The sequence below is a fragment of the Symphalangus syndactylus genome, chromosome 4, assembly GCF_028878055.3.
Source record: "Symphalangus syndactylus isolate Jambi chromosome 4, NHGRI_mSymSyn1-v2.1_pri, whole genome shotgun sequence".
NCBI classification, from domain to species: Eukaryota; Metazoa; Chordata; class Mammalia; order Primates; family Hylobatidae; genus Symphalangus; species Symphalangus syndactylus.
The window spans coordinates 94,350,485-94,368,990 of NC_072426.2; the positions used below are offsets into that span (position 1 = coordinate 94,350,485).

The 18,506-nt window shown below is 55.2% G+C and overlaps 1 protein-coding gene across 19 annotated transcripts in view; it reads right to left on the minus strand.

The window, feature by feature from the left end:
* ZMIZ1 (zinc finger MIZ-type containing 1) overlaps window positions 1–18,506 on the minus strand; it is a 244,620-nt gene that overhangs the window by 21,803 nt on the left and 204,311 nt on the right. For 11 of the 19 annotated variants that reach the window (XM_063638174.1, XM_055275575.2, XM_055275580.2 and 8 more), the window contains 5 exons: window positions 15,610–15,754; window positions 4,636–4,750; window positions 3,349–3,566; window positions 2,169–2,367; window positions 861–1,151 (listed from right to left, as the gene is read on the minus strand). In XM_063638174.1, coding sequence (XP_063494244.1) covers window positions 861–1,151; window positions 2,169–2,367; window positions 3,349–3,566; window positions 4,636–4,750; window positions 15,610–15,754 — 968 coding nt within the window. Of the gene's footprint in view, window positions 1–860; window positions 1,152–2,168; window positions 2,368–3,348; window positions 3,567–4,635; window positions 4,751–8,873; window positions 11,101–15,609; window positions 15,755–18,506 lie in introns of those variants that run through there. The other 8 variants (XM_055275577.2, XM_063638179.1, XM_063638185.1 and 5 more) reach the window with 2 other exon arrangements.

Here is an 18,506-nt window from a genome sequence, read left to right on the forward strand (position 1 = left end):
ATCGTTTTCTGAGGATTCACTTGTGACACCCCCTCCAGGAAGCCTGCCTTCTCTGACTCATATTGAGTTCTGTGCAGTCTGCTATGCTTCATTCCCTGGTGAGTCTCTGCTCAAAACTTTTCTTTCCTGCTAACACCTCACTTCCCAGAGGGCAGGAGGTGTGAGTTTTACTTCCCTAAATCTTCCCCAACACCTTGGCTGAGCTGGCTGTGCAGCCCAAGAGGCAGTGCCACTTCCTATACAGTGACCAAGTGTGGATGGAAACAAGAGCTAAGAAACATGCTGCCTGCCTTCCAGTCACTTCCCCAATGGGTCAGTCCTTACAGACTGGAAACACGCTCTCTGCCTTCCTGTCACTTCCCCAACAGGTCAATCCTTATAGACTGGAAACAGGCTGCCTGCCTTACAGTCACTTCCCCGACGGGTCAGCCCTTATAGACTGGAGGCATTTTGTCTCAGCTCTCTTTCTTGGAGAGGTGGGGAAGCTCTCATGTGGGCAGGAGGAACTAAACCCAGGTCACCCAGTTAGTGGCTGAGCCAAGACAAGAGTCACTACAGTAAGAGGAACTGCTGCTTGCTGAGTGGTGGCACATGCCAGCCCAGGGTCAAGCACTTCACGGACATCTCCTCAAGTCCCTCAAGCAGCCCTAGGAGGCAGGGTGACTGGCTTGAGGTCTTTCAGTTGGGAAACAGCAGAACCAGGTCTCAAACCCAGCAGCACCTGACTCCTAAGCCCCTGCCTCTTTGTCCAAGTGTGCTGGAGTCCAAGCCACACCCCTTCCAAAGCCATACCCACGGCCCATGTCTTCAAGCCCAGGTGTCCCAGCTCCCACCTCCCAGCCTCCCACTGCTGCACTCACCTCTCCAGGGTATGGCCTCTTTATGTTCTGAATAGGAAGGGACTGGGGCCGGGGGCCCGGGTAGGTCTGCTGGGGCATCCGCTGCCCGTGCGTGCCAAAGGGGCTGATGCCGGGCGGCCGGGGCTGGTTCATGCCCATGGGAGGGCCGCTCATCCCCGAGGGCGTCATGCCAGCCGCCATGCTCGCGGGGTTCATGCTGCCCCCCATGGAGGCAGGCCCCCGTGGCCCGGGCTGGTTCATGAATTGGCTGTTATACGCCTGGGTGGGACCCATCTGGAAAGAGGAACAGACCTTCAACGGGAGAAGAAAAAAAAAAAAAGAATAAAATGCCACATGCATTGAAAGTGCAGGGAGGGAAGGGTTGGGGAGGTGGAGGAGTGGGGAGGGGGCACCGTCCTGTGCGGCAGTGACTGGTGACCAACCAGGCCCCAGGGGAGCAGGATCCACCCAGGCTCACTGCTGCCCTCTGCAGCCGCACAGGAGAGATGCAGCTCAGGGGTGTTAAGGGATGGGGTGGGGTGGGGTGGGGTTGGGTGGTCACTCCAATGCACAGGCAGCATTTCCAGGGAGGGAGGCAGGCAGAAAACCAAGAAAGTGTGCAGGGACAGGGAGGGGCATGGGAGGGTGGAGGTAGATGAGGGTGGAGGCAGGAGCCCGAGTGAGACTGCAGCCCTTTTCCTGGAAGCCCTGGCCCTGCCCTTGGTCCTGGGCCATTGGAGGCACACCCTCCATCCACAAAGTTGGCCTCAGCCCAGCTTCCACTTCTGCCCCTCTGCCCTGCAGTTCCCACCACCTCGCCTCCTGTTCTGCATTCCTATGGGGGCTCCCCCTCTCCTCATCCCCCAATCCATCCTTCAGAAGGTCAGGGAGCAGCACTGGGGCCTGAGCAGACCCACGGATAGGGTGACTAGGAGAGCACTGGTCTCAGGGGCAATCCAGGAGACAGACCGGTCACAAGACTATTTTTAGACATTGAGCCCACTCTTTGGTGAGTTGCGGGCCCAGAGAGCCATGAAGAATCTTTTCCCCATATGCAGTTGTACACGAGCCACCAACACACACAGAACAAACACCAGCACCCAGACACCCCACCAAACCCAAGCACACTGACACGCCCCATTCTAGACATGCCCCATTCTAAACACACAGACCTCCACATGCTTCCATGAAAGCCCAAATGCACCCTAATGCAGTCAGCTCCCCCAGCACACATGGCCCCATAAGCACTGACACCCCAACTCTGGTTTCCCAGGGCTGTCTGCCTAGCTGGCTGGGCAAGGCTGGACCAGGATTAGTGGGAACCCTTACCGGTCCATATTGGTTTATATCCTTGTTCTGTGTCTCCTGCAGGGCTGCCACAGTGGCCGTGGCTGTGGCCGTAGCTGTGGCTGCCGCTGCTGCCACTGCTGCTGCTGCGGCAGCTGCCGCGGGTTGAGTGAAGTCAGCAGGCGGCCTGGTGTGCGGAGGGATGCCCATGCCTGCAGGGGCGTTAGGACCCCCAGGGTAACTGCAGGGAGAGAAGGGTGGAAGAGTTAGGTACTGCCTGCATCTGAGGGGAACCGGGGGCAAGCTGTGGGCTGGAAGGGAGAGGATGGAGCTGTACCCAGAACCTAGAGGGGATGGGGCCTCTTGGGATTGGCAGCCATTCATTTGTGCCACTTGGCAACAACCAGGCTGCTGTGCTCCTGGAGCCCTCGGGGGTGCCTGCACCCTCACTGCATGCTGTCAGGGCCCTGGTGAGCCCATCTTCTGAAGGACACTGAGTCTCAGAGAACCTGAGCAACTTGCCCAAGGCCCTGCAGCATTGATGGCGGAGCTGCGGCTGCGGCTGCAGGTGTTTCTGACCCCTGTGTTTAACCACCAGGTCATACTGCTGTGTCAACCCCAGGCCAGAAACCCAGCCAGGGCTGGTGAGGGCTGAGGTCAAGGTGGGGGTCTTAGGCAGGGCGGGGTGGAAAGAGGACAATGGGCACCTCTGCTCGCCTCACACCCCTCCCCAGAGCTCCATATCCTGGGAGTCCCTGCCCTTTTCTTCCAAGCCAAGGGACTCGCAGTCTCTGCATAGCTCTGCTTTCACCAATCAGCAAGGCAGAGCAGATTTTCCCAGACTGCTTCACTGTCTTTGGGCAACTGGACCCCATCTATACCTGCTCTTCGACTTTCCCAATCCAGATTTTCTCAATATCTTCCTATTTATTAAAGACACAATTCAGAGAAGGGTTGTTTTGAGGTTTTGAGGAGTAAGAATGTCACCCCTCTATTTCTACGAGCCTGACGACTGTCAGAACACAGCCCAGCTGCTGCAGCGCCTTATCTGCAGGCCAGCCCCGGGAGCCAGGGATGACTGAGCCCCTTCAACTCATGTAACAACAGAGGATAACTTCTCAGGGCAGAAAGCGTGGAGCTGGCATTTAAGTGAGTCCCTCCCCACTGGAAGGAGGGAGAGGGGCAGCATCCATGGCTTCTGCCACAGGTCAGCCCTGCTCACCTGGCCCCAAAGCCCCCGCTGCCGGGGTAGTTGGGCCGGCCATACATGCTCTGCTGGATGTAGGGCTGAGCAGGGCCAGCCTTGGCTGAGAACTGCTGCTGCTGCCCCGCAAACTGCGGGGAGTTGAGGCCGGGGTTGCTGGTGGTCATGCCCGACGCCATGGGGTTGCCGCCTGGATTCATGGGGTTGTTGGCATTGGCCATAGGGTTCCCAAGGACCTGTGGGCAGAGAAGCAGTTGTCACCTAAGGTGCTACCCCAGGTAGTGTGGAGAGGAAGAGGGATAAATGAAGAGGGCAAAGAGAGAAAGAACAAAGTGGAGGCAGGACAACAGGGAGGAGGAGAAAAATGGAGGGTGGATGAACTATTCTGAGTGTACCAGTGATAAGGGGCGGGCCTGGGCGGCAGGTGGCGTGGGGGATGAGAACGTCAGCCTTGTGATGGAACAAGCTGAGGGCATGACCAAGCCCCACAAAGCAAGCTCAAGTGGTCTCCAGGGGCTGGGCAGCCCGATGAAGGGAGGAGAGGCTGCTCTTGTATCAGGTGCCTGTGGGGAGAGCCCTGGCCATGCAGCCTACTGCCCCACAAACGAGCCTGGATGCCAGCGTCTCGTCACACAGGGGCCCCAAGGGCCCTGGCTGCTGCTCTGTGAGGGCCAAGGGGAACCCACCCTGCTAGCTCTGGAGGGCAGCAGGAGCAGGCGACAACCGGTCAGCCCAGTGGCTCCCTCCAGGGTGACAAGCAGCCCTGAACCTTCCATGTAGCCACAGCCAAGGCTGGCAGAGGTCAGACAGGTGGGAGACCCCCTGACTGGGCAGAGGAGGAGTGGAGGAAAGAGGAAGGAATGAGAGGGAGGCGGGTTTGACTAGGGCAATGGGGCGTAGGGAGTTGTCAGAAGTCCAAGGCACAATATTTTGATGAAATCCAACTTAGGCTGTACATCGAGGGTCAGAGACCTTAGACCTTGGAGCCCTGAGGCCAATAGCACAGAGGAAGTTCTCCTGTTTACCAGAGCAAATGGGCTAGGGAAGAATCCCTTGCTGTCTGTCAGATGAATGCCATTCCTCCAGAAAGGCCTTAGGATGGGGACAGTCCACAGAGGCTGCCCTCCTGAGGCGGGTACAGAGCCTGCCAGGGGTGGAGATGTGTCCACAGCTGGGTGTGCCCTGGAAGCTGGTCTTCCCAGCAGGGCAGGGCCTGGGAGGGCGAAGAGGGCTGGTATGGCTCCAGGGGTCAAGGGACACTCCCGCCTAGAAGGAGCTGTGGCTGAGGGCAGTATAGGCTCTTACCTGGCTCTGGGATGTGTTGGTTACTCCCCAAACCGTGGTGACCACGGAGAGGGAGCCGGGAGGCTGGTTGGTGTTCTGCTGCCAAGGGACAGAGTCATAGGGGAACGACCCATCACTGCAGAGGGAGACAGAGGGAGATCTTCAGGGCCTGGCAGGCACAGACTCAAGACAGGCCATGCCCATCACCCCACCAAGAGACTGCAGCTCCCAGTCAGTCCGAGGTAACCCCCATCTGAGTCGGTACTGGATCCCCCAGGCCTGTCTCAGTGCCCCGTGCACAACAGTGTGCCCTCCATGGTGACAGGCTGTTCAGAAGTGGCCACCATTCCCCTGATCACTGCAGAGAGCTACTTCCACGGCTGTGTGTCTCCCTGTATCCCCGAGTCCACAGGTCATGCAACTGATGAAGTGGTGTGACCTGAGCCCCAATCTGAGTTCCTCCTTCACCTGGGCTCTGACTCCATGTCGCCCTTTAGGAAGAGCTTGGGCTCCCCCAAACCACCTTACCCTTGGAACTGCTCGGTCCCTTCTCAGTGCAGGCTGGAAGGGTCCGTGTCTGAGGGTGTCAGCTCTTCCCTCTACCTTCCAGCCCTTCACAGCAGCCTGGCTGCCTAGGCCATGGGAATGCAGGCTTTCTTCTGGCACCCTTCCTTCCCAACCCCCAGCAATGTGAGTACAGGCCTACCTGCTGCACACTCTCTCCTGCCCCCACCCCGGTCTCTCGTGTACATTTCCCCCGAGCTAATCTCCCTCAAACACCTAAGATGCCTGGCACAATCAAAGACCTTTGGTGGCTGCCAGTGTTTATAAGGCAGAGTCCAAACGCACACTTAAGAATGACTTACTCCTCTGGTGGACCCCACCATTCCCTCACCCCGCTTTGGCTCCGTCCTCTTGTGGAGCTACCCCTGCCCCTAAACACTGCCTCCTCTCTACCAACCAGGACCATATTTCCCCTGCTCCCCTCACCAGGTCCAGCAGTACCCACCACGTTTTTGTGGACATCTCCCCAAGGAGCTCTCACATATCAGAAGCAAGGAGTTAGCCTTCAGCCCCACCTCTTGTGCTTAGGCCTACAGTGAGTGTCCAGTGATGCTTCCTACCGACCGCTGGGGTGCACAAGAGTGAGGCCAGCAAATCCCAGCAAAGGGGCAGGGCATGAAGACCTGCCAGGGTGCCAGCCCCCAGGAGGCCGGGGATGAAGCTGCCTCTCCCACGAGAGCCGGCACTGGCTCTTTGGCACCACCCCCTCACCAAGTCACAAAATTCTAGATGTGGAACCAGGAGGAGCAGAAAAGCAAAGCGCCCACAGCTGTGGCACTGCCTCTACCCAGGGCACACAGGGTGTGTGTGTGTGTATATGTGTGTTGGGTGAAGGGCCGGGCAACAGGAAAGAGCCTCATGCCTCTGTCTGGCTTGTGTCTGTCTTAGTCACAGGAGACAGCAAATGGCAAAGGTTCTCAGTCACACCTGGGAGACTTGTACCCTAGCTGAGTGGCCAGTCCAACCCTAGCAGCCAGGACAAATGGGGTTGGAGGTGCTGGGGAGGCACCTCTGGGGATGCAAGGAGCCCAGCCCAGAGGTGAGGATTTCCCAGAGGGAGGCAGAGGGCTGCATGACCCGCAGGCAGCGGAGATCAGGGCAGCCAAGTCTTGTGACCTGCGCCTTGGCCAGCTGAGCTCTTGGCAATGCTGGTCAAGTCCGACGGGCTCCCACAGAGACGACCAGCCTGGAGGGCAGGACCACACCACTGTCTGCTCATACTTGCCCCTCCCCTGCTGGGATACCCTCTCCCCTAGATTCTCAGCCTGGCCAGCCCCTCGCTTTCTTCCTGTCTGAGGTCGCTGGAGGGGCCTCCCCCGCCCTCCTCATATAAAAGAGCAGCTCCTACCCAACATTGTCTGCCCCCTCACCCTGTCATTGGAATTTTTTTCATAGGACTCCACCACTGTCCTAATTATATATTTATTTGATTATTGTCTGTCTGCCTCTAGAACAGCTCTGTGACGGCAGAGACTTTTGTGCTTAGGACCCTGGTGCAAGTTTCTGCATTCAAATTTCTCATCTGTAAAATGGGCATCAGATGATACCTCCACTCTACTCCGTGTTTTCCAACTGTGGGTCACAGAATCTGAGCAGGTGGTGACATCCAATCAGCAGGGGAGAAAAAAGAATCAACTAGAAAGTGATGGAGTGTGAGCACACAATAAAGATGAATATTAGTCCTTGAGCTTCTGTCTTGGTTTTATACACAAATACATGTGCACCTTGGGTCAAGGTGTTGTATGTGTATTTATCGTGGATCTCGGTCAAATAGGTTTGAACGCAGTTTCAGCAGCCTAAATCTGATGTGGCTCAAAGAGGAGAATGCAGTCAAAGGGCTTTCCCAACTGAGCGCTGCTCGTGATTTCTGGGGAAACTGCAGGACTCGCATTTGGAGTAGAGGAGCTATACTCAGGGCACTCAGTTGGCCAGGCACGATGATGGGTAGTGGCTTGTTGGAGATCCAGATGCTTGGGCCAAAGGTGACAGATGGTGACAGACTCTGCTCTCCAGGTGGCGGATTGGAGACTGGGAGCCCAGAGGGAGTGGGCAGTGCAGAGAAACACAGGAAAGTAGCCATGAGCCTGCTCCTCAGGAAGGCTGGGCTGGAACAGACTCTGTCTCCCAGGGAAGTCACTGGGGACCCGGTGCACCACCTGGTTCCAGACTGGCACACCGGAGTGTCACAGGCAGGCTCTACAGGTCACGCTTTTACAAAACAAAGAGGAGATCCCCTGGACACCTGCTATCCTCAAGGCCCATGTCCTAGGTGTGCTGGATGACCAGAGGGTCCCCTACAACTGAATAAAACCCAAGCCTGAGTGGCTTCTCTCCCCAGAACTTCTGCCCCACAAGTTCCCACCAACCCTCCAGGCTGATGGCCTTCAGACCGAGGTTCCTGTCCTTTGAGAACATGCCTGGCCAGGCTCAGGAAGTGAACCCCCATGGGAGGCCCCAGGGGCTGACAGGGCCCTGCCTGTGGCCAGGGAGTGGGCAACTGCTGCCTCATCACCTCAGCCCGGGACGCTACACAGGCCCATGAACAAGCTCCCAACTGCCCCGCAGCTCCGTGGGTGAGCCTTGTGGGCGGAAACCGGCTCCTTCCTGTTTTGTCCCCTCTGCCCCAAACTTGGTGAGAAGCAAAGCTAACCAACGTTCCCAAACCGGGCATCCCACTGCCTGGCTGGAAGGTTTGCCGCCCCAGAGCAAAGATGCACACAGGCGTATGGAGGACACATCCGTGCACACACGCGAGGCCCTGCTGGCATGCTGCCCGTGCACTGGGGAAGAGACAGGCACAGCGTGTGGGGCGGTCTCAGGACTAGCTTGCCTCCACACGCACCTGCTGCAGAAGCAGAAGTGGCAGCCGCACCGACAGGACCGTGACTCATCTCATTCTGGGGGAGACGGGCTCCTGCTGTCGCAGAGAAGGCTCTCACCCCCGCAGGCCCCCCCCAGCAGCCCTGCTGATGTGACGCCACTGCCTAGACTCAAGATACCACCACCGGGGGAGTGCCTGGTCCCTGTGCCCAAGGATGAAGGACCAACCAGACCCCTGGGCTGCTACCAGAAAGGCAGGGCCTGGCTGGGATGGGAGGAGGGTCTGGAGGGTGCCTGAGAGCCCTTCTCTCCGACGAGCACAGTTTAACCTGCAGACGTGCTTCGCCTGGTCACAGGTGCTTGGCATTTTTTAATAATTCTGCCCCACTCTGTACAACCCTAATCCAGCATGGCCTGCCCGGTATCACACCACAAGCTGCTCCCAGCCACAGTCCTGTCCAGCCAAAATTGCCCCAACAACCCTGCTCCACCCACAGAAGCACCAAAGCCAGAAGCCATCTGCAATGTCAGCAGCAACGGTTCACTTTGCCAAGTGCTCCCTAATACAGGGGCCTCTGTGCCTCTTCTCAGGCTGGCAAGTTCCATCCCACCTTGAAAATGCCATTCATCCTTTCCAGGCTCTTCCAAAGGCCACCTCCTCCGGGAAGCCCTTGCACAAGGTACCGAACTCCACCGGCTCTTCGAATTCCTGGCAAGAGTGAGAACCCTCTGCCTTCTCCCTTCTGCCTCAGGAGCTGTCACTGATTTCTTGGGCTCCCTGAGCCAAGCATGATGTCTGCACACACCAATAGGGCTCAGGAAGCCTTTGCTAAACAAAAAAATGTGCCAGGGAGAAACCACCTCTCTGGACTCACCCTTGGAGGGATGCTGAAAATGAGTATGTCCATTTCGTTAAGCCTGATGACCGACCACCTACACAGTGTGTCTGTGGCCACATGGCCACTGGGGCCCAGGAAGTGAGAGAAGGACACAGAGGGAAGCGATGAAACCACTGCTCACTCTCTGTATGCCTCAGCAACCTCATCTGTGAAATGGGGTTGACTCAGCCCCTCCCTTCGAAGCCTGCCATGAGGGTTAAGTGTAAGTGCCTAAAATGTATGAGGCCCAGAGTCCCGCACACCTTGGACACCCTGAAACTGCTGGCTGCCACTGTTACTGTTGTTCTGATTTACTGAGTGACTTCTAGATGCAAGGAATTTTGCGAAGTGCCCTTCACCTAAGAACTCATTCAGTGCCCCATTAAGTGGGCCCAATAGATGTCCATCTTAGAAGCTGGGGCTCACAGAGGTAGCACAGCCAGTCAAGGGCGAGGCCGCCGGGTCACCAGACCGTATCAGGCTCACCACTGTCTTAGGAATTTAGGATCCAGCAAGGCAACGCTCCCTGTCCAGAGATGGCCACGAGGCAAGGGAGCACACTGCAGAGGCCACCTAGAAGCCACAAGAATTCCAAGAAGGGCTGCATCTTCCTGGGGGTTCTTGGGGAAGTCGCCTAGCATGAAGGGACAGTGGAGATGTAAAGATGGGCCTCAAAGGCCAGCTGCAGAGAAAACCCAAATAGTCTTCCAGGAAAGAATTTCTTTATACACTAAATCATCTGCTTTAGCTTGGACTGGCCGTCTTGGCAAAGATTCAGGGACCCCTTTTTGAGGTTAATATTCAACCGACAGAGGGAAGCCCAACAGGAGAGAGGTTCCCTATGTGGGCTCTGGAGTTAGAGTCTTTGGGGTCAAAACCTGGCTCTGCCACTGAAGCGTTCTGTGGCCTTGGACATGTTACTTTCCATCAGCTTCAACTTTCTCATCTGTAAAGTGGGACTAACACTTCCCTAAGAAACGTGAGAAAAAAGTAAAGTTTAGCACAGAACCTGGTAGAAAGACCCTGCTCAACTGTACTTACACCTTTCTCTCCAGTCCTCCAACCAGCCATAGTATAGCTACCCCTGTTTACTTCAGGATACAATCAAAGTGGCCTAGGAATTTTTCAAATATGCTACCAATGGGAGGAAGCCGTTTTCATTCCTACCTGACAACTAGAAAAAATGTTTCTCAAGCCTCTGAGACTTTCTTCATTTTTCTTCTGCCTTCCCTTCGCCAGCCAGCAAACTTCTATCCATACTTCAAAGCCCAGCCTGCATACTCCTTTTAAGGACTCTCCTAAGCAGAACCAAGGACACTTTCCTCTATTCCCTCAGCACTTTTTTCACGTATTTTATAGAGCTCTCTGCACTGCAGTCACAGTAGACAGTTTACATGTCTGTGCCAGCTCCACGGGCACTGATCGAGGTTTTGCTGAATGTGAGAAAATGAGCAAGGCCTGGGATAAGGCAGTGATGATTCCTGGCTCCTGTGCACCCGCTATGGCAGCATCTACACACACATTCATGAAGGAACGCGGCGGGAGGGCTGAGTTATTTCTTCCCTTGCACTTGTAATAGCTGCTTTATTTGGGAGAAATAACCAATTCCCATTAAGGGTATTGTCAGACCCTAATTAATTTCCCTGATCCAGCCATATTGGTCCCGTCTCCGTGCAAGGCTGTAGTGTTACTGCTAATGAAATGCCAAGCCAGTGAGGAGCTGAAGCTCCCACCCTCTTTAATTTAGGGGAACCATTAACAGTGTTCTCCATCATCACGATTACTGGGGCCTACTTCCTTCCCTCCCTGCGGTGAAACTTAGAGAGGAACTTGTGCAGCTAACTGCATATTAGAGGGTGTTAAAAATTTTTCAGTAGGAAGGAGGAAAGGAAAAAATCCCTTGCATCTTGGCCATCTGGAACTGATGGTGCAGGGATTTATGGGTCTTTCAATTCTCCCCTTTCCTTGTTTTTTTTTGTTTTTAAAATGTTCTTGGGGCAAGAAAGGCCTAACATAAACTGAGCTTTGGTGAAGCTATGCAAAAACGAGCTAAAAATGACAGCTGTGGAGATGGTGTGATGTGGCTGGTTTTGATTGCCCCCTTCTTTCTTGTTTGGCCATGAATAAGCACCTAAGAATTTGATGGCACCTGGCTGAGGATCAGGGGAATAATGACTGGTCCATGGGCTCCCAGTGTGCCAGGCTTGGCGACAAGCACACCACTCCTGCCACTTTGTTACTCCCCTCCTACAGATGAGGAAACCTAGGCACAAGGAGGGTAAGTAACTGGCCAGTTACCCAGCTAGAATATGGCCCAGCTGAAACTCAAGGCCCAGCAGCCTGGCTCCAGGGCCTGTTCCCCCACCTGCTATACTCAGGGGATGCCAGGGATCCTCCCACCCAGAAGCCTCTCCATTGGGGTTCATAAATCCCACACCTGTAAGAAGGAGGATGGCACCTCTCAATCTTGGAGGCTTCCCCAGCCCTAGTGAGTTTTGACTGTAATCAAATTAACAGCATAAACAAGATTTATTAGGCCTTTAATTACCTTTGCAACACTGATCTGCATAAGGACAATGTGCTAATCACAAATGGCTTTTTTAACCACTCATTAAAAATCTGGAAGAAGGAGGTGGAAAGACTTCACTGGCTTCAAGTCCAGGTCACTGCAGGGACTTGGAAGGTGTCCTACTTGCCCAGGCACTGGCCCTGGACCTTGCCAGGCCTCTCTGGTTGCCTTCTCTTGTATAGTATCCTGGGTATCTGTGAGTATAGACGGCAGCCCCACTGCAGGCAGTGATGAGGACAAAACAGGGAGTGAGCCTACAGACGTCCACAAACTGAGGATAATTAGTATTCCTCGTCACCACCCTTACCCCTAGAAATAGCTGCGGGGCTATGGCAGCCTGACCCTTTCCTGACACCCTGCTCACGCGGCACCATGTCCCCCATCAGCAGGGAACCACAAGGCCAAGAGGTCAAGGGTCTTGCTGGGAGGCACAGCATCTGTGTGGAAGAACGCAGGGCCTGACTCACAGCCTCATGCCGCAGTGCTAAAGCTCTGCAGCCTGCAGCAGACATGATTGTGACACCCGAGCTCTCCAAATATGACAGTCACCAGGGACCCTCTAGGCATCTGCCATCCCTCGGGGCAGGGCGGGGCTGTAAGTGTCCAGGCTCCCTCATCCTCTCCCATTTGTTTGTCCTCAGAGCCTTCAGGCAAGGACCCAGAGCCTTCAAACAGCCAGATACCTGCGGGCATCAAATCTGAACTGTCCCAGCTCACCCAAGCTCACCTCCAGCTCAATGTCTCCTTAATGAAAAGGCAAAAAAGAGCTTCCTGCCTCCAAGCCATTCAATAAAGTTATGGAGGATGACGGACTAAAACAGTTTGCTAATTGTGAAAGCGCTCAGCTTTCTTTTCCATTTTCTTTCCGTCTTGTTTGGGAAATTGCATTGAGGACTTACGAGGTGATGGACCCCGTTGCAGTTTCCCTGGAAATGAGGGATTTATCCTTTGTGAAATTCATAAAGGTTGCAAGGAAAGACTGTGTAACTTTCAATTGCCCAACCACAACGTGTCCTCAGAATAGCCTGGGGCTTGGAGAAGGAACACGGGTTATAAAATGGGAAAAAGGTGAGCTGTGGATCAGAACAGATGACCCTCTTCCAAAAAGACCCTCCAAATCAGGTTAACAACTAGATACCACCTCGTTGACCCTGAAGGACCAGCTAAACAGCAGAGCCCTGTGCGCTGTTCAATATCTTCCTCTGCCCTTTACTGGCTGTGTGTTCTGGGGCAAGTCACTTTCCTACTCTGGCCCCAGTTTTCCTTCCAGTTCTACCATTCAAAGTGTGGGATATTGTCTAGCAGGCCCTCCACCTCCCTGTGCTCCCACGAGGAAGCCTCGCTCCACGGAACCGACTGGTTAGCCACCAGTACTCAGCGAGTCTTCCAGCCCACATGGCTTTCCTTTCTCCGACAGACCACTTATGGCCCAAAGAGTAAGTGCCAGCCTGGTCTTCAAGCTCTCAGACCACTGGCTTTGCATTCTAGGTCATTCTGCTGGACTTACAGATTGCTGAGGCCATGGTGGTGGAGGCAGCAGGGCACTGGGTGCTGGCGAGTAGCTCTTCGGCCCATAACATTTCTTAGGAAAGCCAGCTTGAATTCATAGAATGCTCCTACCCCTCCCAGCCCAAGTCCTTCAAGTTCAAGACTCCCATTCTCTGGGCAGCCTCCTGACAGTCAGTCCTGTCCATCTTCCTCCATCTGAATCCCAAAGCCCAGTCTGCCTATCAATGAACCCTAGCCCTGCCCTGCTCTGCCAGATTCCAATGTGGCCCCAATGAGTTTTATTTCCCCAACTAGCTCGAGGCTGCTCCTCGAGCACAGAAATACCTCATCTCTGTTTAACCCCGGGACCGAACAACCTCATGCCTTAGCTCAACTCAGCTGGCAAAGGGCTGGCCGAGATCCAGATTTGTGGCACTCTGTGACCTGAACAATCACGGTCAAGCAGGTCTGAGGCTGGTCCCTAGTGGGGAGCTGCAGGGTTCTGGCCCACCATTAGCAACAACTTTACTAAAATAACTTGGAGGAGAGAAGCTTGGGAAGGCCATGACACATGGGATGATGAGAGGAGGATGATTCTGGAGGGATGGACGGCTGGGCTAGAATTAATAAGGTAAAGCTTCCTGAGGGCAACTGCAAGGTATGCTGCTTAAGTGAAATGCAGCTGCAGCCTGTACTCAGCGGCTTGGTTCAGATGAAGACAAACTGTGGTTTTTAGCAAAGGGTACACAGAGGGAGGTGGAGGCAGGTTTTGTCTTTTTAGAGCAGCGGTCCTTAACCAAAGGTGAGACTCCCCTCAAATGTGGGAGGGTACTTTTATTGTGATAATGCTTAGGGGAAGAGGGCAGTCATCAGAAGAACGGGGTGGGTGGGATTAACCAAGCGTGGGCATTAAAAAAAAAAAAAAAAAAAGAACAGAGCGGGTAGGGACCAAGATGCCAAATGCCCTGCAAAGTCCTGCACCATGAAAAATTACCCCTGTGTCAGAAAGGTACAGTGGTGCATGCCTGTAATCCCAGCACGTTGGGAGGTCAAGGTGGTAGGACTGTTTGAGCCCAGGAGTTCGAAACCAGCCTGGGCAACATAGCGAGACCCTATCTCCACAAAACTATAAAGAAATAGCCAAGTGTAGTGGTGCATGGCTATGCTTCCAGCTACTCAGGATACTGAGGTGGGAGAATCGCTTGAGCCAAAGAGGTTGAGGCTGCAGTGAGCTATGATAGTACCACTGCATTCCAGCTTGTCCAACAGGGTGAGACCCTGTCTTTTAAAAATAATAATAGGCTGGCATGGTGGCTCATGCCTATAATCCCAGCACTCTGGGAAGCTAAGGCAGGCAGATTGCTTGAGCTTAGGAGTTCGAGACCAGCCTGGGCAATGCCATCTCTACTAAAAATACAAAAAATTAGCCATGGGTGGTGGTGAATGCCTGTGGTCCCAGCTACTTGGAAGGCTGAGGTGGGAGGATCACTTGAGCCCGGGGGCGGAGGTTGCAGTAAGCCGAGATTGCGCCACTGCACTACAGCCTGGGTGACAGAACCAGATCTTGTCTAAAAAAATAAAAAAAAATAATAAAAAAAATAATAATAAAGAAAAATTACCCTGTGTAAATGCACTAAGGAACACTGCTACAGAAGAGAGGCTTGGAGCTGCTCAGCAGCCAGACCCAGGGTCTGAGGAGGCAGTGCCCTTGGGTGGTGGCAGGCTTGCGATGGTACAAAGGGCTTATGACCAAGGCAGGCAACCACATGTCAGGGGCAATCAGGCCCAGGGAGGGCACTGGACATGATGAGCACTAAGGTCCTTCCCAGCTCAGAAAGTCAACAAGCCTCTAATTCGATTTATAAAGCATGGCTGACACCGGAGCTCCCAGCAGCGCCTCGATGGTGCGACCCAGGTCTGCCTGCAGTATGCTCTGGGCTGCGGGTCCCTCAGTCAGGCTGGATAATGAGAGCCGAGCTCTGACTGCAAATGCCCCTCCTGATCATTAGCGGGGACACACACAGGGGAGAGCAGACAGCATGACAGGCCCTGTTGTTGCAGGGTCAGCCTGCAGAGCGCTCAGAGAGAGCATCCCCAGCTCAGCAAGGGACTCCAAAGATAATTAACTGGGGGAATTGACAGTCCTGGCCACGTGCTCCTTCTGAGGCTGGCGCAGGTGGACTGGACAATTCCTTGGTGCTGTCGGCCTCCAGCAAGCCCAGGCCTGCCTGTGACCCTGGGTTTCTGGTGGACCCAGCCCAGTCTTACTTCGCTCCAGGGTGGCCGGCCTGGGCTGGCTCTGTCCCCTTCTTGGCTGGAACCACCAGCCCCGTGGCCTTCCTGAGATCCCTGTCAGCCCCTGGTTTCTCTGGGTTTGCCCAATACCCTGGTCAAGAAAGAGGGAAGGTGCTGAGCTCAGAATTTCTAACGTTCTGCCAGAAGCCTAGAACCTGAAGAAAAACAGCCTCCACCAAAGTGACAAACTCAGTGCTTTCAACCTGTTTGAGAGGGAGAAACAGGGCTCACTCATGAAGATGTAAAAAAACAACTGCACCTTAGAAAATGCAACATCCTCATGGTTGCACAGAGGCCCCCACCCCAGGGACATGTCCAAGGAGATCTGAGACCAGAGGGGTGTCTGCTCAGCGCCTGCCCCCATGGCACCCACCCACTTACCTGTGCGACAGAGTGGGTTTCATGGAGCTCATGGAGCTGAGGGGGGGCTGCATGGGGAGTTTCCCAGGGGGATCGCTCTGGCGGCTCTTCTGATGTCGGAGCAGCAGCAGGCGGCCGAGCTCTTCGCACCAGGAGGACAACAGGGCTGCAGGAAGGACAGGATGGTCAGTGGGTGCTTGTTCATCACACCCTGCCACACCAAGACCCCTCCCCAACCCTCCCCAGACTGGGTGCTATCCATGCGGGTTTTGCTCCCAGATTCGTGTGACAACAGAAGACTTACTCAGCCTTCTTGGGAGGCCTCAGTATTCTCAACCGTAAGATGGGACTGACACCCTTGAAGGAGGATACAAAAGCTTCTGTCATGAAGAGGGGGTCAGAATGGCCCGCGTGCGGGAAGTGGTGGTCCGAGGCAGCAAAGAGGGGGAGAGTCAGGATGATGGGAAGGGTGGCAGAGATGGTGCCAAGTGGAAACTGGAGGAGTGAGGGGGCCTAACAGACCTTGAGTCAGGGCAAGCTTAGCAGCTGCCTGCCACCCCAGATCCCTCAGGGAAGCTCACCTCCTCACACTTCGATCAGAGGCAAAGCGTGGCTTCTCCCCATGGGTGGGCTCAAACATCACAAGGTTTGAACAAAATCTTGGAATCTGCTGACAACCTAGGAGTGTCTGCAGGGCTGTCCCTGAAACTCCTGCCCAGAAACTGGCCCCCTAGCACACACCTTCTGGTCACACCCATGGTTGGTCCCTGCTCTGCTGGGCACAAATGCCTAGAAAGACAAAGGATGTCCAGAGCAGAGGGTGGCCAGGGTGGTCGGGGGCCAAGCTGGAGGCAGCCAGGGGTGCCCAAGGCAGGAGCACGGAGCAGCCATCCACATCCAGGATGAGAGAGCCCCACATGAACTGGGGACTGGGGAAAACTGCCATTTTCTTTCACTGTTCACTGTCCCCATGTGGCCACAGGAGCCAAAAGCACTCCCCAGGCCAGCGTGCCTCAGCCTGGGCTGTCCAGCGTGTCTCAGCTGGCCTGTCCTCCTGAAGTACATGAGGAAGCTGAGGGCTGGGGGAACTGGCTGCGCTCAGTCACCATCTTGCTGTTTGACTCCAGGCGCCCACAGACTCTCTGGGCCTCAGTTTGCTTAGAGGTAAAAAGGAGTAATGCCTCATGCCCTGCCTTCCTCCCAGGCTGCAGGGAGGGACAGACGGGGGCCTCCTGGGTCTGTGGAATGCTGGACAAAGGGTGGCCACACCTCAGCTGATGTCCTACTCCTGCTGGGAGTGACCTGAGCATTATGGAAGTAGTGGATGGGCAAGAGTGGCCAGGCATATTTTGAATCATAACTGCTCAGCCACTCGGCCGGGTGCAAAGCCGACTCCACATTTCAAGGGTCTCCCATCTGGATGCTGCACAACGTGCTTCTGCATCCTTTTTTTTCTTGACCATCTAGGACATCATTAGCTATTATTATCCTCATTCTACAGATGAGTAGACGGGGGCCCAGTCAGGCAAAGCTACTCACAGTAACCACAGCCAGAGACGGCAGGGACAGAGACAGTGCTCCTGCCCCTGGCCCCATGCCCTGGTGGTAGAGCCTGAGGCTGGACCACAAGGTGGGGAGGAGGTGAAAGCCTTCAGAAGGCAAAATCCTAGGTGTTCGCGGCTCCCCAGCCCCTCTGACTTGATAAGGAACCCCTCAGGCCTCTTGTACACCACCACGTTCGGCCGGCACTGGTGGAAGACACCCATATGCACAATGACTGGAAGTGGCTGGGCAGGCTGCCATCACAAGCTGCCCAGATCCTGGACATGGTTCCCATCAGCCCAAAGCCCCAAGAAGTCACCAGGGCTGCTTGCTCCATCTGCTCGGCTTGTGTGGTACACAAAGATGCCCAACCAAGAAGGCAAGCAGGGGCTGTGGTTCCCAAGAGCATCCCTGTTTCTCTCTCCAGGAGGGGGCTTGGTGGATGAGCTAAGTCTTAAAAGATGTATCCTGCCCCCCTCCGTGGGGTCACCTTGCCACCACCCTCAAAAGGAGGACAGTATGAGAGAAGAGACACTCTCCTCTGGCATGTGTGTCTGCCCAGAAACCAACAAACACCCCTATGTGGGTGTCCAGCACACATCTGCTGCAGCTGGAGAGGCAGCCTATTCAGGGAGGCCAGGACAGACAAAAACGAGCCTCCAGCCCACTCCATCCTTCTCCCAGGCCCCTAGGTACCGCCTCTTGTGCGGGCGCACTGGGCATCTGGAAACTCATTTGCATGCCAAGCACGAGGCCCGCTGGATCGCAGTGACGGAGGGATCACTCCACTGCCAGCACAAAGGACGGCCACAGATGGTGCCGCCTGCTGCCCGCCCCACCCCTCCCAGCCCTCGCTCCTCCTGGGGGCTGGCCTGCAATGCAGGGGGCGGAGGCACCACAGGGGAATCAGGGCTTTCCTCCAATGTCACGGGCCACCCCCTGCTCAGCCAAGGACAGCCCTTGTCCTCCTGCCCCTAGTGGAGTGGTTTCCATAAAGGGAATAAAGGCAGGCTGGCTGCGTGACAGGGCCTTGTTGTACAGTCTGGCATGCTGCAAACAGGCGTGATATGTGGATCAGCCAGCCACAAAGGCCACTTTCTACAACCAAGAGGTGGTGGGGGGATGGGGAGTCACCACCCCTCACCCCTGAGGCTGGTGAGCACAGAGGCCACGCTGGCAGCCCCATGCGGGGTGGTGGATGTTGTGCGTGTTCTCCTTATGGTGCAAACGAACACAAGTTGTTCTGAGGCAAACGTGGGTTAATGACAACACCCGGGAATTCGCAGCCAAAAAGAGAGTCTGGGCACTGTCGAGAGAACCAGGAGGGCTGACAGGGACAGACAGAGGCAGGCAGGGGATTACGCAAGGACAGACAG